Below are 27,029 nucleotides of genomic sequence, written 5' to 3'. Positions count from 1 at the left end.
TTTTTTTTTTTGACATGTACTTCTTTTTTTTTTTTTTATTCAATTTTAATTAAAAAAAAATTATACATGTGTTCCCCATCCTGAACCCTCCCCCCTCCTCCCTCCCCATACCATCCCTCTGGGTCGTCCCAGTGCACCAGCCCCAAGCATCCAGCATCGTGCATTGAACCTGGACTGGCATCTCGTTTCATACATGACATTTCACATGTTTCAATGCCATTCTCCCAAATCTTCCCACCCTCTCCCACAGAGTCCATAAGCCTGTTCTATACATCAGTGTCTCTTTTGCTGTCTCGTATACAGGGTTATCGTTACCATCTTTCTAAATTCCATATATATGCGTTAGTATACTGTATTGGTGTTTGTCCTTCTGGCTTACTTCACTCTGTATAATAGGCTCCAGTTTCATCCACCTCATTAGAACTGATTCAAATGTATTCTTTTTAATGGCTGAGTAATACTCCATTGTGTATATGTACCACAGCTTTCTTATCCATTCATCTGCTGATGGACATCTAGGTTGTTTCCATGTCCTGGCTATTATAAACAGTGCTGCGATGAACACTGGAGTACACGTGTCTCTTTCCCTCCTGGTTTCCTCAGTGTGTATGCCCAGCAGTGGGATTGCTGGATCATAAGGCAGTTCTATTTCCAGTTTTTTAAGGAATCTCCACACTGTTCTCCATAGTGGCTGTACTAGTTTGCATTCCCACCAACAGTGTAAGAGGGTTCCCTTTTCTCCACACCCTCTCCAGCATTTATTATTTGTAGACTTTTGGATCGCAGCCATTCTGACTGGTGTGAAATGGTATCTCATAGCGGTTTTGATTTGCATTTCTCTGATAATGAGTGATGTTGAGCATCTTTTCATGTGTTTGTTAGCCATCTGTATGTCTTCTTTGGAGAAATGTCTATTTAGGTCTTTGGCCCATTTTTTGATTGGGTCATTTATTTTTCTAGAGTTGAGCTGTAGGAGTTGCTTGTATATTTTTGAGATTAGTTGTTTGTCGGTTGCTTCATTTGCTATTATTTTCTCCCATTCTGAAGGCTGTCTTTTCACCTTGCTAATAGTTTCCTTTGATGTGCAGAAGCTTTTAAGTTTAATTAGGTCCCATTTGTTTATTTTTGCTTTTATTTCCAATATTCTGGGAGGTGGGTCATAGAGGATCCTGCTGTGATGTATGTCAGAGAGTGTTTTGCCAATGTTCTCCTCTAGGAGTTTTATAGTTTCTGGTCTTACATTGAGATCTTTAATCCATTTTGAGTTTATTTTTGTATATGGTGTTAGAAAGTGTTCTAGTTTCATTCTTTTACAAGTGGTTGACCAGATTTCCCAGCACCACTTGTTAAAGAGATTAAGACCCTGCTTTCAACCCAGAAGTAGAACTGCTCGATCTTTGGCAATCCTATTTGTAATTTTCTGAGGAATCTCCATACTGTTTTCCATAGTGCCTGCACCATTTTGTATTCCCACTAGCAATACACAAGAGTTCTAATTTCTCCACATCCTTGCCATCACTTGTTATTCTGTTTTTGTGATTGCAGCCATCCTGTCTGTAAGATAGGATGTAAGATGAGGTCTCATTGTGATTCTGATTTCCCTAGTGATTAGCAACATGAGCATCTTTTCACATGTCTGTGGACATGCACTTCACAGTCAAAATATGTCATTTACTCTGCACAATTTTCGACCCAGATGACTTCTTGAAAAGTAAAATGTTTAGATAATAAAGTAGTCCACTCATTCCATGCAAACAATCCTCCAGCACACACGACTCCGTTTCTGATCCCATACGCCTACAGGTGGTCGGGTGAGGTGGCCCTGTGTATAGGCACAGAAGTGCTCCTGATCGCTCCACAGACACTAGTCAGCACTGTTAAGGAGGCTTTTTTAAAATGGGTTGTTTTTTTTTCGTGGTAGAAGTCACATAATATAAAACACACTATTTGAACCATATTTAACTGTGCAGCTCAGGGTCACTAAGGACATTCTTGTGCACTCTCACCGTCACCCACCTCTTGACTTTTCACCTTCCTAAACTGAAGCTCTCTCCTCATTAAACATTAACTCTGCATTCCCACTCCCCGCCTCCCAGCCCCTGGCATCTACCAATGTCCTTTCTGATTCTATGAATTTGACTATTCTAGGTACCTTGTGTAAGTGGAATCAATATTTATCTGCACCTAATGTCTGTTGGAATTCATCTTTAAGGTTAACTTAATATATGTTTTAAATCTGCACCTCAGGGTGAGGACTACCTTGGTAGGAAAGAAAACAATTTATGGCTTACCTCATTACTGATCTATTCCAACAACATTCTAGTATTCTTGGAATCTGGTGGCCCCCTAGGCAACAGCCCATACATCAGGCCCTTTAACTTGGCCTCATCTGTGTTTCTGACATTCAGATTCACCTGGAAAGGATCTGAACAGGTCAATAGATCCAGTGCACTGGAGAGAGCAATTACACCATCCCCCACAGGCCCAGGAAGCTGATGGACTGCTGGCAAGCACCTGGACCTGGTCCAACCAGCAGCCCCTGTGAGGGCAGTGTGGGTGGGACAGGCCTACCTAGCCTCATCCTCCTCCAGCAGGCTCAGACTGGCGAGTTTATGAGTCTCTTTCACAAGGACAGAGATGGGAGGCTTTGAACATGCGAACGTAACACCGTTTAAGCCTTCATGTAACTGTGTCACAAACACTGGCATTTTATCTGACACGTCCTGTCTTTTTCTAATGTGAGGAGTAGCACTTTTTTCTAACAAAAGCTTTCTTTGATCTTATGCATTTCAAAATCCCAGATCTCACTGTAACTCCCACTTGCTGCCAACCCATTCTTCTCCGGTGGAAGCCCACTCCTCCCACCTCAAAATTGCTAGAAGAAAGTGTGCATGTTAAGTCACTTTAGTCGTGTCCAATTCTTTGCGACCCCATGGACTGTAGCCCGCCAGGCTCCTCTCTCCGTGGGATTCTCCAGGCAAGAATACTGGAATGAGTCACCATGCCGTCCTACAGGGAATCTTCCTGACTCAGGGATTGAACCTGCGTCTCAGGTTCTCTATCACTAGCACCACCTACGAAGCCTGCCAGAAGGAAGCGTGCCACTCAAGCAAGAAGAAGGGTTAATGTGTAGCAGGAAAGCAGGCCAGGCAGTCCCTCCCTCTCTGATGCCTGATCCACAGAAGGGGCCTCTCTGAGACGCCTTGTTTTGATACTTTTGTCAAGGTGTTCAGGCCTGACAACAGCATCAAAATGGAAGAGGAGACTGGGCAGTCAAGGCTTCATTGGTCTGAGGTATAAGCTCCCCTGGAGACTGCAACAGGCTATGTGGCTTAGTTTTATAGGGTGTATATGTATGTGTGTGTGTTTTATACATATATATGTGTAGTTTTACAGGTTTTATATATATATATAATACATATACACATGTAGTTTTATAGGTACAACAGAACCAGAGCAGAGGTGGATTTTAGCTAATGAGGCTTAGGTTTCTGGGCCCTCATTCACATGTACTCTTCCTCACATCATATGCTTTTGTAACATTTTCAAAAGTAAGACGTTAGTCACAGTTGTTTTGGGTGATTTCTACTCACCGTCACACTTTCCCTGAAGTTGAGTGGGGATGGAATGGCCCTGGGCATGTCCAGGGCAGGCTAAGGGCAATGGTCTGGGAACACATGCAGCATGGGCACGTGGCTGCAGTTGTGGATGCAGAGCCGGGTGCTGCTAGCTGCCCAGCCTGGATGCCGCTCCAGGAAGCCCCTCCGCCGGCTCGCCCACCGTCCCGACAGGCCTGCCTGTTGCCACATCACCGCGCCCCGTGGCGTCCAGCACAGGCTAAAGGAGGGGACAGAGGTCTGAAATGGGTGAAGGCAGAGCTTAACTGATGGAGAATCCCTCCAAATATAAAACTTCCATGAAAAACATCTTGACAGAGGTTTTCTTGACAACAATCCTTGACTTAGTTGTGAAGATGAAACTTTTCTCTATTATCATAATAAAAAGCAAATTTTGATCACCAGTGCTAGAGGAATGATCTTTCTACTCTTTACATTTAAAATGACATTACAAAATCATTGTTCTTACAGTTCTGGATGTTCTAAGTCCAAAATCAGTGCCACTGAGCTAAAATCAAGGTGTCGCCAGACTGTTCCCTTCAGGAGGGTCTCCCTTGTCTTTTCTAGATGCCACACACACTCTTGGTCTCTTCTTCCATCTTCAAAGCTGGCAGCACTGACCTCTTTTCCATCATCACATCTCTTTCTTTGAATAAACCCAAAAAAATCTTTTGAGGACTCAGGTGATTAGACAGAGCCCACCTGGGTAATTCCCCATCTCAAGGGCTGTACCCTCAATCACAGCCGCAGAGACCCTTGTGCCATGGAAGGAAGCATATTTACGTGTTCCAGGGATCAGGACACAGATGTCTTTGGGTTAGGGTATCCCACAAGGAGACAATCAAAGATACCATAAAGGAGTGTCAGACAATTAATTAAAATGTTACGCTGTCTTTCCAGATTTCATGATGTTTGCTACTATCCTTTTTAATATTTGTAATTTATTGTGATTTCTCTTCTCATTCTTTCTCACAAATACATATTTTCTTGATACCTAACTACACATCTGCAACTCTGCATTATGTTTTTTTTTAATTTAATTTTATTTAACTTTACAATATTGTATTGGTTTTGCCATATATCAAAATGAATCCGCCACAGGTATACATGTGTTCCCCATCCTGAACCCTCCTCCCTCCTCCCTCCCCATACCATACCTCTGGGTCATCCTAGTGCACCAGCCCCAAGCATCCAGTATCGTGCATAGAACCTGGACTGGCGACTCGTTTCATATATGATATTATACATATTTCAATGCCATTCTCCCAAATCATCCCACCCTCTCCCTCTCCCACAGAGTCCAAAAGACTGTTCTATACATCAGTATCTCTTTTGCTGTCTCGTAGGCAATGGCAAGCCACTCCAGTACTCTTGCCTAGAAAATCCCATGGATGGAGGAGCCTGGTAGGCTCCTCCATGGGGTTGCTATGAGTCGGACGCGACTGAGTGACTTCACTTTCACTTTTCACTTTCATGCATTGGAGAAGGAAATGGCAACCCACTCCAGTGTTCTTGCCTGGAGAATCCCAGGGACGACAGAGCGTGGTGGACTGCTGTCTATGGGGTTGCACAGAGTCGGACATGACTGAAGCAACTTAGCAGCAGCAGCATACAGGGTTATTGTTACCATCTTTCTAAATTCCATATATATGCGTTAGTATACTATATTGGTGTTTTTCTTTCTGGCTTACTTACTTCACTCTGTATAATAGGTTCCAGTTTCTTCAACCTCATTAGAACTGATTCAAATGTATTCTTTTTAATGGCTGAGTAATACTCCATTGTGTATATGTACCACAGCTTTCTTATCCATTCATCTGCTGATGGACATCTAGGTTGCTTCCATGTTCTGGCTATTACAAACAGTGCTGCAATGAACATTGGGGTACACGTGTCTCTTTCCCTTCTGGTTTCCTCAGTGTGTATGCCCAGCAGTGGGATTGCTGGATCATAAGGCAGTTCTATTTCCAGTTTTTTAAGGAATCTCCACACTGTTCTCCATAGTGGCTGTACTAGTCTGCATTCCCACCAACAGTGTAAGAGGGTTCCCTTTTCTCCACACCCTCTCCAGCATTTATTGCTTGTAGACTTTTGGATCGCAGCCATTCTGACTGGTGTGAAATGGTACCTCATAGTGGTTTTGATTTGCATTTCTCTGATAATGAGTGATGTTGAGCATCTTTTCATGTGTTTGTTAGCCATCTGTATGTCTTCTTTGGAAAAATGTCTGTTTAGTTCTTTGGCCCATTTTTTGATTGGGTCATTTATTTTTCTGAAATTGAGCTGCAGGAGTTGCTTGTATATTTTTGAGATTAGTTGTTTGTTGCTTCATTTGCTATTATTTTCTCCCATTCTGAAGGCTGTCTTTTCACCTTGCTTGTAGTTTCCTTTGTTGTGCAGAAGCTTTTAAGTTTAATTAGGTCCCATTTGTTTATTTTTGCTTTTACTTCCAATATTCTGGGAGGTGGGTCATAGAGGATCCTGCTGTGATGTATGTCAGAGAGTGTTTTGCCTATGTTCTCCTCTAGGAGTTTTATAGTTTCTGGTCTTACGTTTAGATCTTTAATCCATTTTGAGTTTATTTTTGTGTATGGTGTTAGAAAGTGTTCTAGTTTCATTCTTTTACAAGTGGTTGACCAGTTTTCCCAGCACCACTTGTTAAAGAGATTGTCTTTAATCCATTGTATATTCTTGCCTCCTTTGTCAAAGATAAGGTGTCCTTATGTGTGTGGATTTATCTCTGGGCTTTCTATTTTGTTCCATTGATCTATATTTCTGTCTTTGTGCCAGTACCATACTGTCTTGATGACTGTGGCTTTGTAGTAGAGCCTGAAGTCAGGCAGGTTGATTCCTCCAGTTCCATTCTTCTTTCTCAAGATAGCTTTGGCTATTCGAGGTTTTTTGTATTTCCATACAAGTTGTGAAATTATTTGTTCTAGCTCTGTGAAGAATACTGTTGGTAGCTTGATAGGGATTGCATTGAATCTATAAATTGCTTTGGGTAGTATAGTCATTTTCACTATATTGATTCTTCCAATCCATGAACATGGTATATTTCTCCATCTATTAGTGTCCTCTTTGATTTCTTTCACCAGTGTTTTATAGTTTTCTATATATAGGTCTTTAGTTTCTTTATATTTTATTCTTTTTGTTGCAATGGTGAATGGAATTGTTTCCTTAATTTCTCTTTCTATTTTCTCATTATTAGTGTATAGGAATGCAAGGGATTTCTGTATGTTGATTTTATACCCTGCAACTTTACTATATTCATTGATTAGTTCTAGTAATTTTCTGGTGAAGTCTTTAGGGTTTTCTATGTAGAGGATCATGACATCTGCAAACAGTGAGAGTTTTACTTCTTCTTTTCCAATTTGGATTCCTTTTATTTCTTTTTCTGCTCTGATTGCTGTGGCCAAAACTTCCAAAACTATGTTGAATAGTAATGGTGAAAGTGGGCACCCTTAAACCTGACAAAGATGCCACAAAAAAAGAAAACTACAGGCCAATATCACTGATGAACATAGATGCAAAAATCCTTAACAAAATTCTAGCAATCAGAATCCAACAACACATTAAAAAGATCATATACCATGACCAAGTGGGCTTTATCCCAGGAATGCAAGGATTTTTCAATATCTGCAAATCTATCAATGTAATACACCACATTAACAAATTGAAAAATAAAAACCATACGATTATCTCAATAGATGCAGAGAAAGCCTTGGACAAAATTCAACATCCATTTATTATAAAAACTCTCCAGAAAGCAGGAATAGAAGGAACATACCTCAACATAATAAAAGCTATATATGACAAACCCACAGCAAACATTATCCTTAATGGTGAAAAATTGAATGCATTCTGTTTTATAAAGAAAATTCCCACAATTGTATAAGCCTCAGACCCCACATAAGCTGATTCATGGCACCTCTACTCACCTGACTTAAGTTAAAACTTGATGAAATCTCTCCCATGGCCAGCTGGAGAGAGTCTGCAGCTGGCCAGGGTGGGTGACCCGTGGGCTCACGGGCCAGCAGGAAGGCCAGGGAGTGCCAACTGGGGCTGACCAGTGTCTCAGAGTGACCCGCTTTCCATCTGTGCCCTGGAGAGTCACCTCCCGAAGCAGATGCAGCATGTGGACACTCCCCAAGACAGGGGTCCCCAGCCTCCAGGATCTAATACCTGATGCTCTGCGGTGGAGCTGATACAGTAATAATAGAAACCAAGTGCACAATGAATGTGATGCACTCAAATCACCCTGAAACCATCCCCTCCACCTCACCCCCCACCCCTGGTCCTTGGAAAAACTGTCTTCCACGAAAACAAACCCTGGAAAGGTTGGGAACCGCTGCCTTAAGGGTTGCCCAGAATGACAGATAGGGTCTGGGGGTGAGGAGAGGGCGGGCCAGGCACAGAGGGACTCACGGGCCTCTGAACTGCTACCCTGGGAACAGCATAAATCTCCTGCTTGACAAATGTTAGGATTCTCCTGGGTTCAGAGTTAGCTATTTCTCCCTTGTTATGGCTAAAACTCTGCAGTTGGTGTGATTTTCTCTCTGGGGTTCTTTTTGGGGCTCAGCATGAACCAGTGGCCCCTATGCCTTTCTCGAGCTCCCTTATGAAACGCACCCATTACTGGCGGGTTCTCTTCCACTGTCATTCATCTGCCCTCTTCATCTCCTAATCTGCCTCCACTCCTCCACTGGAGACATGCTCACGGCCGGGACCCTTGCTCTGGCTTCAGTTTCTTTCACTCCACTCTCGACTCTTTCCAAATCACAGCTCCCCATTCTCACTTCCTCGGTGATTATCTTTGTGTCTCTCAAGCACATTCCAACACCCTGACGAGGGCTCCTCTCCCGCTCTAGTTAGGATTCCTCCTTCTTGTACATCTCTGCTAAACGTCAAAACCCTGGACCTCCTACTGGGCATCTTTCTTGCTCATCAAGATGACCAAGGGCCACATCAATACCTTATTTCTGGCCTTCTGGCCCAAATATAGCCACAGCACCGCTCACATCGTCTCCATGTGACTCCAGAGTCACTAGGTAATGGCTTCCCACCTTCCTCCTCAGCCCCAGGCAAAGCCTTCCAGCAGCTTCTGGTCCTTCCCTTTCACACGTTCCTTCTGCGGCTGAGGAGCACTCATGTCATGGTTTTCTCTAATGTCTTCTAATCTGGAGTCATGATCAGCCACCTATCCTGTATCACTGGCCATCTCAGATCGTTTTAACATTGGAGCTGGGGGGTGCTGCATCTCACAGCTTAACCCAGAGGATCAGGAAATCCCAGGTCCTGAAGCAGAGTCTCAATCAGCTAATTTCAGAACCTGAAATTTCCGGGTGCTCTCACAGCACCAGGCTCCCTTTGTGAGCCTCCTGTAACCCATCGTCCTTCTCTGTTGGTCCCAGTTCACCCTGGATTCCACCCAGTTCCCATCCTCCAGGCTGCTTCTGCTGTCCTCTCCTTGCTCCCCTGTCACCTGCAAGCCCTGTGCTGCTCCCCTCGTTCCCCACTCCAGGGATCCTGGCTCCTTCTACAGCAGAAACAAGTCATGTGTTCTTTAGAATGTCCCCCTTTATCCCCTGGTCTCTGGACACACCACTCTCCTACCTTTCTCCCCAAGTTCAAATCTGTCTCCCTGAATAGCCTGCTCTCCACTCTGGGGGTCCCTCTGGGCTGGCTTCTGAGTGACATGCGTCTCCACAGATCCTCCTTCATTCTCTCCCTGCTGGATCAGCCTGTGGATAGACACAGGTCAGCTGGTAACATGCCCAGAACAGCACGGTCTCCTGTTCCTTTTCCTTCTTGCCAAAGGCCATGTAGACCTTTTCCATTTTATTTATGGGGCTCCTGAGCACCAGAGAAGTGAGCTGAGTAGAGAAAGTGAGTCAAAGGTCAGTGGCAGGGGCTAGGCCATCTTGACAATGAGAGAGGGACAGTACCTGCCACATCTTGTGCCCCAGGGAGCAAAATCCAAAGTCCTCTGACCTTCAGATGGTGGGACAGCTGGGTCCTATTTGCTTACACTCAGTCATCCCCGTGTGTACACCCATGTATGTCATTCCCTTCTTCCTAATTTAACAGTGACCTGCAGACCTCAGCAAATGAAGCAACTGTATTCTTTATGTCAGCCTGGTCAGGCCATGCTCCACGCACAGAGGACTGAGCCTTCAGCAATCTCAACAATTTCCTAGGCAGCACACTGGGGAACCAGCCTGAATGTGCAGACCACACCAAAGCTCTCCAAAGATCCCTCCCTGAAGCTGGTTTTTCTAAGGGCTTAATTAAGACCCTGGCGGCTGAGAAAAAAAGGAAAAGGCTCTAATGTATACAGTGACAAAAATATTAATACAAAGGCTGAGAACCAATGAGTCCACCTCAACCCCGGAAAAAATGCAGGTGCTTTTAGTGGTATGGCCATCTGCTCACATGAACCTCTGCTTAGAAAGAGAAGGATCTGGGATACAGATGGAGCTTCCCTGGAACTGGTCAAGAGACAGTGGGTGGACACAGGCTCCTCTGACCGCGAGAGGGAGGACCCGCAGCTCTCCAGAGGGTGCGGGACCAGAAGCCTCTGGATGTGGTTGGAGCGGCAGCAAAGTTTTTGGTCCCTTTCTAATCAGCTTTGAGGTGGCAAGACCTGAGCATCTCAGGGAATCGCCTTTTGCCCAAGAACAGAGAGCTACCTCAAAGGGATTCCATGACATGGAGGACCTGCCTAGGAACAAGTCTGCACAGAAAGTGGGTTTAACAAATGGCTCACCTGTTCAGACACACACCTTGAGAAGGATGCAGCAGGATGCTGATTTAAGAACACAGGCTCTGGAGTCAGGCTGACCTGAGTTCAAATTCTGGCTCCACCTCCTTCTAGCTAAGCAATGTCAACTCATCACTCATGCTAAGAGTGGGTGAGGATGTGTGCACCCAGGGCAGCAAGCCCTAGTCATGTATAATTTATTAATTTATTCAATCAGTTATTGATGGCTTTTCCTTGCCGAGAATTTAATTTATCCCTTCTTTGGTATATTCAGCCTAAATACTGCATTTTACAATTAATTATTTTTGCAAAGACCTCACTAAAGGAATGTTTTACTTTCAGGGAATACAAGAGTTGATCATTTCAATCCTCTGCTAGAGTTCACACGTTCACAGGCAGCAAGGAGCAGATGCGAACCTCAGAGTAAATACAGCTAGACTGGATGGAGGCTGCATAGATAACTGGTCTTATTAAACTCACATGAAAGAGCGATGTGGCTGGCACATGCCGTCACCTAGCCGCTGTCATTTTCCTGTCCACGCAGTGTCATTCTATAAGGAGGACTGATGTGAGAGTGGAACAGGAACAAGTTGGGGGTGTCAGCTGGCACCCTGTTCACCGCAGTTCAGACCTCCATCTAACAAAGCTGCAGGCGACCTGCTTCCACAATCTCTTGCCAAATGACAAACCTCCCCCAAATTTACCAATTAAACCAACCACCATTCTACTTTCTGTCGTGCTGCTGTGGTTTGGCGGGGCTCTGCTGGGAGTTCTTCCACTCTACATGACACAGGTGGATGCTAAGCTGGGCTGGGACATCTGAGACTGCTCACTCACATGCCCAGAGCCTGATGGGGACAGCTGGCAGGAGGGATGGGGACAGCTCGCAGGCGGGGCAATGGGCCTCCGTCATCCGGGCCATCCCAGATGGTCATCCCCTTCATGTGGACTCAGTGCATGGCTTCAGGGTAGACAAACTTTCTCACGTGGTGGTTAAGGCTCTCCAAAGGGCAAAAGCAGAAACAGCCAGACCTTCCTATGACTTAGGCCCAGAACTGGCACTGTGTCACTTCCACTATTCTTATTGGTTTAAGCAAGTCACAGACCATCCCTGGTTCATCCTGAGAGGGACTATACCAGGGTATGAAAGTGAGAGGTGTGTTTTATTGGGGACCGTCTTTGGAGAAAACACCTGTTACAGGTGCCCTAAACGGGGCTTTATAACAATATGAGAGAATGAACTACAGAATGTACTAGATCTGCTTATTTAACTTGGGCCAAACAAAGCAAAAGTTACACCAAAAGTTCTATGGAGGGAGATCCTGGTGTTAATTCTAACGTCACCTCATTAGGGAGTTGGGGAATGCATTGATCAGACACAGATTAAGTGTATCTCTCTCTTCTGTCCTTTTGGAAACAGTTCTTTCATCCCCCTGATGTGCCTCTACTGAGCTTCTGTTGTGGCACATGCATTGTGTCATAATTGTCACACCCCTTCTTAGGAAGGGCACTTACACCAGTGGCCGAGGGACTGCCACCTGTCTCCTACTCCAAAGTTGCTGATTTATGTGCAGAATACCTGCCACTGTCTCCGCAGCCCCAAGTTCTGCTATGCCTAATGGCTCCTGAATGACGCTGAAAACCTCCTCCAATATCTTACTTATAAAATTTTCCCTTCCTGTAAAGCTCTTTGATTTGGGAACATTTTTGCATCTGTGGAGCAGTTAGAGTGTTTCATAGCAGACCCTGGAGTTCTGCCAAAAGAGTGACTTTCAGCTTCTGGAGAATCTGAAAAAAGACCAACATAACAGAGTATCTGGTGTGTGCAAGATGCTCAACACATGTTTGCTGTTGTGATAACTGTTATGATGAATAAATCTTTTGCAAAGGACCTAGAGTTATCTTTTGCAAAGGACCTAGAACACTGAGTTTTAATAATTCTTAGTAATGATTTTAGTATCTTTCTGCCTCATCCCTTTAAAAAATTATGGATGTTTATGTGTTTATCGAGGTATAACTGACATAAGTTTACACTAGTTTCAGATGTAGAATGTAATAATTCTGTACTTGTACATATTGTGAAATTATCACCACAGTCAGTGCAGTTAATATCCATCACCATCCCTAATTCCCTAGCACTAATCCTGAACCTTAGGTAGCCCCAGGTATCTGTTGAAACCATTTGTCTCTTTTAATGAGAATGTTTAATATACATTAAACCCCCTGAAAAACACGGGGGCTAGGGGCACTGATGTGCACAGTCAAAAATCCGTTTATAACTTTTGACTCCCCAACAACTGCATTACTGAGTCTGCTGTTGACCAGAAGATTTACCAATAACAACAGTTGATCAACACATGTTTTGTATGTTATATGTATTAGTCTTACAATAAAGTATCTCACAATAATGTAGACTAAAGAAAAGAAAATGTTATTAATAAAATCATAAGAGAAAATAAATTTATAGCACTGTATTGTATGGATACTGTAAGTTTCCATCATCTGCTTACAAGATGAATTATTGATCAGTACCTACATCATTATGATATAGATGTTATACATATTACTAACAGTAGATTAAAAATGAAAAGATAATGTGAAAAAGAAATTCATATTTATTTATAGGTATAATGATTCATGCATTGATAAGAAAGAAACAGCAATACAACTGCTTTATGGTTGTCTAATGCAAGTGAAAGGGTTGTTTCACAGAGCCTGGACTATACACTAAATGAATCATCATTTGGTTTTTGTGGCAAACACATTATTGAAAACACTGTGACATTAAAAAAAGTACCTATGATGACAGGATACACAATTGTTTCAATTACAAGAGAGGCATATTGTATGGGAATGTAAACAAAGTTATAAAACAGTGAGAAAACTAACACATTACTGATTTTATATTAAATACCTCTCATCTTATGCCTATGTAAGGAAGACTAATATCTACGTATGTTTTATGCATTCAGGAGATACCTTTAATTTTTTCAATATTTCTAAGCTATGTGGTTCATCTTAAGAGTTTTTCAAATTGCCACACATCTCCAAAAATTTTTCCGATACATTTACTGAAAAAAATCTCCATACAAGTGGACCAGCCAATTCAAACTTGTGCTGTTCAAGAATCAACAGCATTTACATTTAATTATCAATATATTTGCTCTTTCCATCATGCTATTTCAGTTTCTCTTCTCTCTATGGTTGAACTTTTCTTTATTCCTCCATTTTTTCCCTTTCTACGAGCTTTTAAGCTGTGCATTCTATTTCCAGACTTTTAGAGGTTGCCTAGAAATCTTATGCAGGAGATGCAGGTTCATTCCCTGGGTTGGGAAGATCCCCTGGAGAAAAGAATGGCTACCTGCTCCAGCATTCTTGCTTGGAGAATTCCACGGACAGAGGAGCCTGGTGGGCTACAGTCTATGGAGTTGCAAAGAGTTGGACATGATCGAGTGACTAAAAAGCTTCAGAAATCTTAACCGGCACACTTTACTAATTAAAATCTGATTTATTATCTTTCTCCTCCCTCAACAATATTGAACCTTAAAAAACTTTCATTGTGATCATCCATCTTCTGACTTACATGCTTTTGCATATTTTAGTTGTGTTTTGCTTTTCTTTTTAACTCCCAAGCATTTTTATAATTGGTTTTTATAGCTGTTTGTTCAGATTTTATGGTCAATTTTTATTCATTTTACAAATCTGATTGGTCAGTTGTTTCACAGGCTTTTTCTCTTTCTTTGATTGTCAGCCTCTTCTACTATTTATTTAAACATTCTTTGCTTGATAATTCAGGCATCTTTGCAGGTCTAATCCTGCTGTAAGTGTTTTCCCTGTCTCCTGCTCATAGTGCCATGTTAGCTTTTTATTCATGATTATGAGTTTTTGCTCATATTCCTTGAAAATTACTTGTGTGATTCTTGTGTCTAGGTGGAAGGTGAGTTCCTCTACAGGGTGGGGTGAGGGGTGGGGAGGATTAATTCTGCTTCTGTGGATGTCTAGGAGCACTAACAACCTACAATGAAATTCTTTGTGGATTTTCTGGACATGCAAAGTATATACATTTTTTCCTGCAAGCCTGTATGAGGTCAGAATTATAATTCAAAAAATCAGAAAAAATTTCCACATACCTGGTCAGTTCAAGTTTCCAGTCAGTCTATTTTATTTGCAGTTTTCTGAAGGGTCAGGGTCATGGAACAGATTCATTTCTAATTCATTCTTATATGTGAAATGGTCAGCTGTCATCTGTTACACTGTTAAAAACAGAAATTTGTGTGTTGAAATGTTGTGTGGTGGCCTAGAGAGTCTTTGGGGAAGAACAGTGGATAGGACAGTTTCCAGTGTCTGCCCACCCTCCTCTATGCCTACTCCCAGGTAGAATTAAAGTTATACCCTCCAGGTGAAAATTGGGGAGGACATCTAGAGTACAGCTTTATGAATGGGTTCGAGTTCTTTACTCATTTACCCCTCAGCTTGACTGGGACCTGGGTATTCTCTCTCTGCGTCATGAGCCTGGCTCCTCTCTCTCTCCTCATCTGCTTATTTACTCAATTGAAAACAGGTTTTCTGCTCAGCCTTTCCAGTTCTCTCTGGGAATTTGGGCCACAATGTACCCAAGGGGCCAGCTCTTTGGATCTCCTCAGTTCCAGAGCAAGTGTTCTGTCCCATGGACTGCCCCGCGTTCAGGTCTGTGACCAGCTCATGGCCTCCTAATCTGAGACTATCCAAGTATTCATTCTTTGGTCCAACCCAGAGCCTCCTTTCTCTTTCCTTCTCATTTCTTCCTCTAACTTTTCTCTCTCCGTGTTCTTCGTCCATGTGCTTTACTCCAGGGCCCTATTATTGAACACAAATATCACAGTAACATCTTTCTGTCTAACTCTAGTCCTCCTTCCCCATTTCTTCTATGGAACGTCAGGTCTTGTGTCTACAAAACTCACATGAGTGATGCACACTGCGGCTTCAGCACACCCCTGTCCAGGGTTCTCATTCCCTGCGGTGTTCTCACTTCTAGTCCAAGAGGCTCAGAAGCAAAGCTGGAGGTGGGCCGTGAAGAAGAGTGGAACCATGCTGACCTCATGCACCGTGGAGAAGCTGACTCTGCATCTACAAATCCCATCGTTGGCGTGGACGAGGAAGAAGAGGGTCCCCAGATTTGCCGTGTGTGTGGGGACAAGGCCACTGGTTATCACTTCAATGTCATGACATGTGAAGGATGCAAGGGCTTTTTCAGGTAGAGTTATCTGTCAACTTTCACCCACCTGCTACCTCTGATAAAATGGGTCCCATCTAACTGGGGCTCTGCCACTAGCTCCCTGGGCACCATCTCAGGACCTCAGCTTCAGAGGCCCAGGTTCGGAGAGTGGGCTGGTGGCCCATCCAAAGGCCTCCGAATTAGTCTCAGGAGAATCATTAGCATCTGAGAGGAAATCATCATTTTCTATTCTCCCACTCTACTCAGGAAAGGCCCCTTTCCATTAAGATCTCCCTTTGTTTCTCCGTGTGCTCTTGAATAAAATAGCAAATACAGCAAACGAGTCAGTAAAAGAGGAGAAAGAATTTGAAAATCCACAAAATTCAAGAGTTCAAATCACTCTTAAGGAGTGGTGTTAAGTAAAGAATGGCATAAAATAAGCGAAGAATATGACACACCAGCTCACCTAGAAACAGAGATCCAAAATATTAGGGACTAAAAAGTCCCAGTTCATAGCAAGACATGCCCAAACAGAAAGGTCACGTTGTTCAGCTGAAGAAAGAACAATGACACCGCTCAGTGCAGGCTCAGACCAAGAGGAAGAGAAGCCAACCAGGAAAGAAGGGAGGGCCAGGTGTGTGAGGGCAGCTCCCAAGCAGGGGCACACTTGGGCCCCTCGTGCATTCTGAGGACAGCCAGCTGACTTGACCTCTGCAGCGTTCCTCCTGATGGCTGGACATTTAAATGGAAATGGACCCCTGCACCAAGGTCCAGCTTGCAGTCCCAACAAAGCTGGGCCGCCAGACAGCTGGGTGCAGGGGAGAACCCACAGTGGGGTGTCCAGGCCAGGAGGAGCCCAGTAATGCACTGCAGCAGCCCAGGACCCACCCACCCCCACCCCCACTCCCGACCAGAGTGAAGAAACCCTGGTTTAGGAGCCAATGTGGTCAAGTTTGAGGTCAGCTCAGGAACCCCTCATGCTCTAGGGAGAAATGAACATCCGTGTGGGGCGCTGTCAGCCTGTGCACAGCTACAAGCAACAACTCTCCACTCACGGTGCTGAACAACAAGGAGAACATGTCACCTCTCACATCGAGAAGTCTGAGGCCTTCAAGGGGTTGGTGAGCCCAGCAGTCAGTCCTTCTTCCTCTTCTGCCATCAGAGAGTGGCTACTCTGCCTGCTCCACTGAGGACAGCAAAGTGCCAGGGGTTCAGGCCGGGAGCCACAGGGCTCAGCTGAGGAATAGAAAGGCCCCTCTTGTCCTCTAAGAGCAAAGAAATCTTTCCCAGAAGACCCTTCAATTCACATCACCTAGACCAGGGCCCCAGCCAACTTTTCACTAGCAAAGAGTCCCAGACAGATCCCTGAGCTGGGAATCCACCAATGAGGCCGCACGGAGGAGGAAGCGTGCCTGAGCCAGACCTGGATTCTCCCTGCGGCTCGCTGTAGGGGTCAGAGCTTGGATCCTGGTATCAGGCAGACCTGAATTCAAACTTCAGCCTGTCCTCTACCTCAAGGACAGCGAGCGCTCTATCTTCTCACAGACTCCATTTCCTCATCTGTGACAGGCAGATGACCAAATGAATTTTGTAGGGTTCTAAGAGCTAAGTTTGCAAAGCTCTGCACAATCTGTAGCCCTGCATCCAATCCACAGAATGGCTGATAAACGTGGGCTCCTTCCCTCAGTCACCCAGGGGTCTCTTACCCAGCAGGGGAGGGGATGGGGCCTGAGAAATACACCCCCTGGCCGTCTGGCTCCTGGTCTCAGGTCTTCTGGATCAGCCCCCAGGGCCCAATCAGTAGCCACACCTGTCCATTCTTTGTTTCCACACTGCTGGACCAGAGCCAGAGGCCAGATCCAAAGGAGAATTTGTTTCCATCTATTCAGCTGTGAAAATTCGGGACAGGGGGATAAAGTTAGGGCCCCACTGACTGGGTCTTCTGGTGAAGTGCAGGATGGCTGGGCTGTGGGGGAGAGTGTGTGCTGGGGTCTCAAGAAGGAATTTACCACCTTGTTTCCCATCTGGCGCAGCTGTCTGGGGACACGTGGATGCAGCGCCCATACACTCCACTATTTTGGGGCTCTGAGCCTCTCTGTTCCCCTGCGGCAGTCAGCAAGGGGAAGCTTTTTTACAGTGAGGTAGAAAGTTTCCCATAGTGTACTCGGTCCTCTGGCCTCCCAATCTAGAATGGGGACTGGGGAAGGCAGGAGGCTTATGTTTCTTACACTCCCGGGGCCAGATTTCCGCCAGTCCCCTCTTCCAAGGAGAAATCCAGGAAGAAGCCACCTCCACAGAGACTTGGCCCAGTTCTCCTGGGGTTCCTGGGTGTTAGGAAGAAGAAGGGGAGAGGGTACGGGCCTCAGGGTGCTGAAGCATCCCACGAAGCAGCTCCGGTGCAGGCCCTGAGCAGCGTCCACTTCCCATGTGGATGCTGAGGACAGTCTAGTACCTGGCTCCCCTCCTCCAGCAGGCTCGGAGGCCTCTGGGCACCCACAGAAGCCTGAAGAGCCCTGGTCTGTACCTTTCCTATGAACCCCACCCAACTCAGAGGCAAAAGCAGAGCCCATAGAGGGTGTGACCAGTGTCCATGTCAGGGGCGGACAGGAAGCCAGGGTATACAATGCGGCCTATCTTCTGCTCTCTGTCCTCTTGCAGGAGGGCCATGAAGCGCAATGCCCGGCCCCGGTGCCCCTTCCGGAAGGGCACCTGTGAGATCACCCAGAAGACCCGGCGTCAATGCCAGGCCTGCCGGCTTCGCAAGTGCCTGGAGAGCGGCATGAGGAAAGAGAGTGAGCAAAGGCTGCGCGAGCGGGCATGGGCACGTGAGCCATGGTGTGCACAAGAGCATCCGTGTGTGCGTGCACACAGGGGCAGACATCAACCTGAGGTCCCCGGCCTATCCTGGAGGGACTGGAGAAGTGGGGTGTTATCGCCATTCTCTGTTCTCAGAGGCCTGATTCTCTCTGGCCAGGGTCATACTCCACTCTCCCCTCAGTTGCGCTTGTGTGATTCGCTTTGTGCCCTTCATAATTGTTTTAGCCGAATTAGGGGAGCTGAATTGGGAACGAGAAGCTGGAGACTCATGGTGTGCTTGACCTGCACCTTCTACCAGTGGCCCAGACCTAGCATCCTTGAGGAACTGTGTGCAGCCAGTGACAGAGGGTTCTTAATTCCCCTGTCCAGCTCTGGTATAATTGTGCTCCCAGGGGCTCTGAGATTAAAAAGCATGGGGGAAGGCTGGAAGTTTCCAAGGTGTATTTCGCTCCATCAGTCACAGAGGGACACAAGACCTTGGGAAGCCTTTGAGGGGCCAGGTTCCCTGGGCATTGGCAGAGAGCCTTTCCTGCAGACCAGCTCTGCCTGTTGTCCCCTCCCCAGCAGGACCCCCTCCCTCAGAGCTTTGCTCTGCACACACAAGTGGGCTCCAGAAATCCATGGATGACCTAAAGCCCCAGGCTACATAGGACGTGGCTGGAGACGATACCTCTTGCTAAGCAGCAGCCCAGCTCTCCGAGACCCAGAGATCGTGGGGGACTCTAGGGAGTCTTAGTGGTATATGATACACCGGAAACAAATAATCAGGTGCACTTATGAAACAACTATTACATAGCAGCAGTCATATTAGGCGCTTCCCATGCAGTGTCTCATGCTAAGAGCAGTGTGAGGTGAGCACTGTCACTCCAGCTTACCACGAAGGAAAGAGAGGTGAAGAAGCCCATCAAGGTCATCACTACAAAGTGGCAAAGCCGTCACTGAAGCCTGGTGCCTTAAGATCCAGAAGCCGGAGCAATAACCACTGTTCCACAGAGTTGTCTTGAACCCCACGGTCACAGGCAGCACACCCGTCCTTCCCCCCAAGTGTTTCTCCAGAGGAGCCCAGAGTCTTTGAGAGCCTGGAAAAGGGCAGGATTCTTGTCACCAGTCTGTCCCCATCCCCTGCTGCCGCCTGAGTCTGCTCCTGGCTGTCCTTGCAGTGATCATGTCCGATGCAGCTGTGGAGCAGAGACGGGCCTTGATCAGGAGGAAGAAGAGAGAACGGATTGAAACTCGGCCCCTTGGAGCCAAGGGTCTGACTGAAGAGCAGCAAATGATGATCAGGGAGCTGACGACTGCTCAGATGAACACCTTTGATAGCACCTTCGTTCATTTCAAGAATTTCCGGGTATGAGGCTTTTGAGATGGCTCAGCTCCTGTGCTTGCTCCTCAGAACCCCAATCTCATTCCCAGGGATTCTCGAAGAGTGGTCCTTGGACTTTCAGGAGCAGCAGCACCACCTGGGAACTTGTTAGAAATGCAGATCCGCAGTTCACCCCTGACAGAACCTTTGAGGGCAGGGCCCAGCAGTCTGTCCTATAACCAGACCCCTCAGGTGATTCTAACTCATGCTCAGGTCTGAGACACTCTGCTCTCTCCTTCTACAGCCTGTAGAAATGGAGTCTGAGTCAGCAATGGAGTTATGGACAGCTGAGTTGCACCAGGGTTGCTGGCATTCAGGGCTTTATGAGGACGCAGAGGGGATATGACATTTGTGAACTGGTTTTACTGATCCAGGAAACTTCAGTGACCTCAGCAATGGTAGCATTGTCTGATCCCAGTGCCCTCTTTCACCTGTGCTCACAGGTATCTCATGACCCATCCAGCTCACAGAACTGGTAGCCAGCAGGCCCCAAAGTCTGTTCTTTCCATCTCCAGCTCTCAGATCCTTTAATGAGTTTCTTGAGTGCAAGTTCAGGGACACTTGGGACACACCCCTCGATGGAGGCCCCCTCACCTTCCACCAAAGCAGGAAGCGAACCCATCTCTAACCAGGCAGGAATGTGAGGGACCGTGAAGTCAGAGACCCACAAAAGAGAGAAGAAACCAGCGCTCTGTGTGGGGGCTAGGGGGGTGGGTGGGGTGGGGGCTGTACACGCCTGCCACTGTGCATCCTCTCAGGGAGCAGCTGTGGCTGTGTGCGCCTGTCTGGGAACAGGGAAAATTCCTGTTTGGGAGAATATGTATTCTGTCTCTCCTCTCTTCTCTCCCACTTCTGCTCATGCCCCAGCTGCCAGATGTGCTCAGTAGTGGCCGCCAGATTCCAGAGCCTCTGCAGATTCAGTCCAGGGAAGAAGCTGCCAAGTGGAGGAAGATTAGGGAAGATCTGTGTTCAATGAAGCTCTCCTTGCAGCTGCGGGGGGAAGATGGGAGCGTCTGGAACTACAAGCCCCCAGCTGACAATGGCGGGAAAGAGATCTTTTCCCTGTTGCCCCACATCGCTGACGTGTCCACCTACATGTTCAAAGGCATCATCAACTTTGCCAAGGTCATCTCCTATTTCAGGTAGGACACAGGGGCTGGGTGGACGGTGTGGAAAGGAGCAGGACGTGGCCAGCAGGTTCAGAGGGTCTGGGATGGATTTCTCTGAATTTGGAGGACACTGGTGCCAAAAGACATCCCTTTACCTCTGCCCCCAGGGCACCTGGCCATGTGGGGGAGTGGAGCCCTCTCTGTGTGGCTCATTAGCTTTGTGACTGCAGCCTGCCATTTAACCTGTGGCTCAGCTGCCTCATCTGCTGCTGTTGCTGCTGCTAAGTCACTTCAGTCATGTCTGACTCTGTGTGACCCCATAGACAGCAGCCCACCAGGCTCCCCCATCCCTGGGATTCTCCAGGCAAGAACACTGGAGTGGGTTGCAATTTCCTTCTCCAATGCATGAAAGTGAAAAGTGAAAGTGAAGTCACTCAGTCGTGTTCGACTCTTAGCGACCCATGGACTGCAGCCCACCAGGCTCCTCCATCCATGGGATTTTCCAGGCAAGAGTACTGGAGTGGGGTGCCATTGCCTTCTCTGGCCTCATCTGCTAGACTGGGGCTAATGATGCCTGCCTTGCAGGGCTGTTAAGTGAAATAAGAAAACCTCTGGAAGAGCATTCAGCACACACATGTGGATGTTCAGAGAGTGATGCCCCTTCTCCATTTTCCTGCTAAGGGGTGGGAGTCACAAGTTGATAGTTCAAGAGCAGTGGAAGAGTTGGAAGGCAAAGCAAGGAGGCCCACAGAAGAAGAAGGCTAGGAGCAGATGCTGTGTTGCCAGCAGTCCACTGCTAGAGAAGGAGGCCAGTGGGCTGGGACTCCCCAAACTAGGCATGTAGGCAACAACCACCAGGCAACTGGGGTGACTGGGGAACTCTGGGCCCTACTAGTGTGGTGGCAACCACAGCCCCACAATAGGGAGCCTGTCACAGTGTGAGGCGGCATCGGGCATGTCTTCCCTGGGGTCAGGCCCACCAGGCTGGGCCTGGGCAGGTGGAAGTGAATCACACAAGGAGCCCTGACTCCATACGCTGGCAGAGGGCAGGTTCTTTTCCAGGAGCCCATGGGTTCCCCTGTGGGTGACATGCAGGACTTATTTACTGGAATGAGGGTGGTCACAGGCTGGAGTGGGGTTCAGATTGTGGCAAAGTAGGTCAAGGGAGCAGGGAGAGGGACCCACTTTCACCCATGGACCCAGCATATTCCCCTTGACCGTCCGATGACCCAGGACTTACCACCAGGGTGGGAGGGCACTCATTTCTTGTGACGATCAGCTTTGAGCACAACCACCCTAGGAGGCAGGTGTTACTCTCACCTTCATTCCACAGATAGAAAACAGGTTCACCAAGGTTAAGGCAGGTGCACAGGATCTCAGTTAATCAGAGAGGCTAGCTTTGGAAGCATACAGCCGTCAGAGCTGGCCCCCTGCCAGGTCCTGGGCGGGGCACTGGGGGGGACACAGAAGGAAAAGAGAAACTTTGTGACAGTTGTGGCTCAACATTGCAGATCTAAAAGAAGAGGCTAAACTCCTGAGGAGACCAAAGCCAGGCACAGGTCCTCCTCAAGAACTCCCTCCTGGGCTTTTAGGTAGAATGCCTCCGTTAGTGGGGAGTGGGGGGGCCCTTTCAGGTAGGGAGGGCTTCCCTGGTGGCTCAGACGGTAAAGAATCTACTTGCAATGCGAGTTTGATCCCTGGGTTGGGAAGATCCCCTGGAGGAGGGCATGGAAACCCACTCCAGTGTTCTTGCCTGGAGAATCCCCATGGACAGAGGGGCCTGGTGGGCTACAGTCCATGGGGTCGCAAAGAATCAGACATGACTGAGCGACTAAGCACAGCACAGCACTCAGGCGGGGAAGTCACTGTGTCAGTCTAACACAGGGCCTAGAAGCAGCCACTGTGGCTGGGCCTGTGCTCAGTGCTGGGGGTGGGCTTCAGGGCACTCAGCCTGCCTGGAGAGAAACAGTAGACATGGCTAATTCAAAACAGACAGCAGGAAGCAGACTGCCCTGCTGCATGGCACTCACGCAGGAGGCACCTGCAGAAGGACTGCACTCTGGAAAGACCTCTAGGAGGCATAGGGACTGCTTGGCCTGAAGGACTAGCAGGATTTACTTAAGTGAAGCTAAAGGGCTTCCCTGGTGCTCAGAAGTAAAGAATCTGCCTACAGTGCAGGAGACCTGTGTTTGATCCCCGGATGGGGAGGATCCCCTGGAGAAGGGAATGACTACCCACTCCAGTATTCTTACCTGCAGAATTCCATCAACAGAGGAGCCTGGCGGGCTACAGTCTATGGGGTTGCAAAAGAGACATGACTGAGCGACTAACAACATTTCACTTCAAAGGCGTAATCATTCCAAATGGGGAAACCTAGGCAGAAAGTATGAGGCTGGGGACCAGGAGCCCAGGCTGTGCAGGGAGCTGGAGGAGATGGGGCTGGGCTGTAAGGGGCCCGGACACCCAGCCACATCAGCAGTGGAGAGTCCCTGAAGATGGCAGGGGCCCAGAGGAAGATGGCAGTGAGGAGGAATCTGCTGGCTGGATTGTGAGCGGGAGAGAGTGGAGGCAATTCGAAGGCTACTGCAATTGTGCTCAGGGGCAGGAGCCCATCCCACGTCCTCTCTTTGCCACCCCCACCCTGATTCAGAATTACAGGAGTGGGTGCCGGCCTGCGGCAGCTTCCATGGAAGCCAGCATCCCCTCCTTATCCTTGCTGCCAGGGACCTGCCCATAGAGGACCAGATCTCCCTGCTGAAGGGGGCCGCCTTTGAGTTGTGCCAGCTGAGATTCAACACGGTGTTCAATGCAGAGACCAGGACCTGGGAGTGCGGTCGGCTGTCCTACTGCGTGGAAGACCCTGCAGGTGCCTGAGAGATTCCTGTCTGTCCTGGCAGAGGGTGGGAAAACATCCATGGAGGGAGGAGAGGAGCCATGCCAGGATTGGCGGGTCCTAGGATCGCAGTGCAGAAGATCGGGCCATGGGAAAGGGGGCCTTGGTGAGGGAGATCTGGGTCCTGGGTCAGCTTCCTGAGAAGTGGACCCTCCAGCCTGCACCCACCCACAGGTGGCTTCCAGCAGCTTCTCCTGGAGCCTGTGCTGAAATTCCACTATATGCTGAAGAAGCTGCAGCTGCATAAGGAGGAGTATGTGCTTATGCAGGCCATCTCCCTGTTCTCTCCAGGTGAGAGCTGCACCTGCCTTGCCTGGCTTCCCCTTGCCCTCGCTTGTTTCCCCAGGCTTGCTCACACCCCATCAGCTTCAGCCAAGGGCGGGGGCAGCATTCCTTCCTTTGCTTTCCCCAGGGAAGGTTCCCGACTGATGGCCCTGCCCTCCACTCACTGCTCAGCCAGGATGGGGACTACAGCTGTTTGCTCCCAGGCTTAGAGGGGTGATGCAAAGCCCTCTGGTCAACCCCCTCACCTCCTTGCCTGGGAATACTTGGTTCTGGAAGGTGGTTGGCTAGCCATTTGTCCCCTCTGGGATGGACCAAGCCTGTCTTGGCCCCCGTGGCCTTCCCCTCCCCACCAGACCGCCCAGGTGTGGTGCAGCGCCTCGTGGTAGACCAGCTACAGGAACAGTTCGCCATGACCCTGAAGGCCTACATCGAGTTCAACCGGCCCCAGCCCGCCCACAGGTGAGCAGCAAGCAGGGAGGGTGTGAGGGGGTATGAGCCCTGCCCCCAGGGCCCTGCTTGTCCTGAGGCAGCCTCTGATTACCAGGGCTTTGGGCCGCTGTTTTGTGGCCTTCATTGAGGTCTCCTGCCCAGTCAACTAGAACTATTTGTTGAGAAGAGCCAGCCCTGGTGCCAAGCAGTTTACATGCACGTCATATTTAATCCTGAAAACAGCCCCATGCAGCCAGTGCTACCATATCCTGCCAGGGACTGGAGGCTCAGGGTGTCTGACCCCGGGGCCCGCAGCCAGACAGGTGGGGTTGGAGGTAGGTCCTTGCTGGCCAAGTCTACAGCCCACACCCTGGAGCACTAACTGCCTAACCACCTCCCAGGACAAACTCCATGTAACAGGGGAGGAAACTCCTTGGTCCTGGTCACCTAAGGGAGGAGGGCTGCTTGTTTAGGGCTTGGCCAGGCAGGAGCTCCCACCCCATTCACTGGGCACCAGCAGCCCTTGTGACCTGGTGCCAAGCCTGGGCCATGACCAGGGAAGGCCAGTGCTGGGTGTGCTTGTGCGAATGTAAAACTTCGGGTCCTTACTTGGCCTGCTGCAGCTGGCTTTTGAGCTTGGCTTCACGGGATGCTGGGTGTCTTGCTTTGCTCAGTCCTCCCCTGTATGGAGCCAGGAGGCATCGTGGGGAACCTGAGGCATGAGGTGTGTCTCAGACACTGGATCCCAGGCTAGATCCAGGGAGGGATTGCTGCCTGCAGCCCCTGCCTCCACAGCTTCTCCCCTTGGTCCTGACGCTCATTCATTAGCTATGGCAGTGATGATCCCCCCAAACTGACCTGTTCATGCTGTGTCTGGAATGCCTGGTTTCCCCACGATGTCCCTGTGTGCGGAGACTGAAGCCCAGAGGAGGAGATGTGGGTGGGGAGAGTGGTCCACACCTCAAGGGTGCCAGGCTGCTCTGCCCCCTTGTCCACAGACTGCCGTGGAAGCTTAAGGAATTCAGCCGAGCCTTGTCTCTTGGCTTACCTAAGAGGTCCTGAGATGAAAACCCTCAAACGTGTGCAGTTTCAGAGGGGCTCCAGCTTTGGTGGGTGGGGGCAGGGCGGGCTGTTCCGCCAACTGTTCCTCTGACTGGCCGGCAGGTTCTTGTTCCTGAAGATCATGGCCATACTCACCGAGCTCCGCAGCCTCAGCGCCGAGCACACCCAGCAGCTACTGCGCATCCACGACGTTCACCCCTTCGCCACCCCACTCATGCAGGAGCTCTTCAGCACCACAAATGGCTGACTGGCTGCCTCAGGGAAGCCAGAGCCGGGGCCCTCGGAGCCGAAGCCACCGTTCCTGGGGCTGGACAGATGGACGCTGACAGTGCCCAACAGGTCCTGCCTCCCCAGGGGTCTCACAGAGACAGCCGTGATGATGGCGGGCTAGCATTCCTCAGCACCCAGCTAGGTCTGTGGAGAGCCAAGCCCAAGTGCCTTACATGGAGAGGTCAGGCCCTAGAGAGGTCAGGCCCTAGGTCAGGCCCTTAGAGAGGTAAGGCACCCCTCTCCCCTTAGAAGAGGCCCTGGGTCTGGGCATCTAGTGTCATGGTGGGAGAGGGGATAGGACACCTGGGGCTGGGGCATCTGAGGGTCTGTGCCCACACCCAAGTTTATTAGCTGCTTGGTTTTTTTCACTGCTTCATCTGCTACCCCTCCTTTCCCACTTGCCAGCCATTCCCAACCCACAACCTCCAGTCCCAAGTTGCTCTGTGAGTTCCAGGCCTGTGTGTGCTAATGCAGGTGCATTAGAGTTGAGGGAGTCCTTTAGAGAGAGGCCAGAAGGCCTGCACCGAGGGTCACAAGCTTGTCATAACCTCTTCTGTGTATTCTTCCCTCATTCTGTCTCCATTCATGGAAACACATCATTACACACTGACAATAAGCTACCTGCTGTGGGGAGTACACGCTGACTCAGACATGGATCCTGGCCTTCATGGGGGTATGTGACTTGATGCAGGTCAGCTTCACAACCGAACTGGGGCTGGTTCCTCCTGAGACTGGAACATGGAGGACTCCATGGTGGGGCTATATGGACGGCAGTTAATAAATGCGTTCCTGTTTACACATCCGTTTTCAAAGCTGAAGAGTATGACAGCCTTTCCTTTATAACCATTTTGAATAAAAATGTTTCTGCATTTTTCACAAATTACGGGCATCCCATACCTAAGAACCAGGCTTATCACCTATGATCCTATGGTTAATGTCAAATCAAGGCAAGAGGACTTAAATAATTAACTTTTGGTTAGAGATTTAAACTTTTTTGGCCTTCCTTTCTGGGGGAAAAAGAAATGTGGGGATGGTGAAAGAGAAATAGATTTGTACATATTTCTATTTTTATAATACATATTTTGCTATTGCCCTTACACATCTGAAGACTTTTGGTGTGAGAACATAAAAAATGCATTATTTAACTTGGCTTGTTCATAAAAATAATTATTCCACATAAAAACTTTACATATCATTCAAAGTGTAGTAATTTAAAATGACTAATATTTT

The 27,029-nt window shown here is 48.1% G+C and overlaps 1 protein-coding gene and 1 long non-coding RNA gene across 4 annotated transcripts in view; one reads left to right on the top strand and one right to left on the bottom strand.

Annotated features, from left to right (window-relative positions):
* NR1I2 (nuclear receptor subfamily 1 group I member 2) overlaps positions 1-26,611 on the top strand; it is a 34,261-nt gene extending 7,650 nt beyond the window's left edge. Inside the window, exons 2-9 of the mRNA XM_086404360.1 lie at positions 15,392-15,610; positions 18,230-18,363; positions 19,549-19,736; positions 20,619-20,893; positions 23,584-23,726; positions 23,928-24,044; positions 24,392-24,497; positions 25,632-26,611. Coding sequence (XP_086260486.1) covers positions 15,456-15,610; positions 18,230-18,363; positions 19,549-19,736; positions 20,619-20,893; positions 23,584-23,726; positions 23,928-24,044; positions 24,392-24,497; positions 25,632-25,776 — 1,263 coding nt within the window. The 5' untranslated portion in view covers positions 15,392-15,455 and the 3' untranslated portion in view covers positions 25,777-26,611. The remainder of the gene's footprint in view (positions 1-15,391; positions 15,611-18,229; positions 18,364-19,548; positions 19,737-20,618; positions 20,894-23,583; positions 23,727-23,927; positions 24,045-24,391; positions 24,498-25,631) is intronic.
* Positions 18,815-23,805, bottom strand: LOC147379926 (uncharacterized). 3 transcript variants are annotated; one of them, XR_015164960.1, is made up of 4 exons: positions 23,683-23,805; positions 23,113-23,153; positions 22,101-22,312; positions 18,815-20,685 (listed from the first exon to the last, which is right to left on the bottom strand). It is a non-coding gene; the product is annotated as an uncharacterized LOC147379926 (long non-coding RNA). The 3 variants fall into 3 exon arrangements; XR_015164972.1 differs by having other exon boundaries at positions 18,815-19,996; positions 22,181-22,312; XR_015164966.1 differs by having other exon boundaries at positions 19,153-19,996.
* Positions 26,612-27,029: the final 418 nt, after the last annotated feature.

Source organism: Bos grunniens, chromosome 1, assembly GCF_055505025.1.
Source record: "Bos grunniens cultivar Pamir isolate PY7600 chromosome 1, Bosgru_T2T1.0, whole genome shotgun sequence".
NCBI classification, from domain to species: domain Eukaryota; kingdom Metazoa; phylum Chordata; class Mammalia; order Artiodactyla; family Bovidae; genus Bos; species Bos grunniens.
The sequence above is the reverse complement of the archived record's forward strand: the minus strand, read 5'-3'. Positions and strand labels throughout refer to the sequence as shown.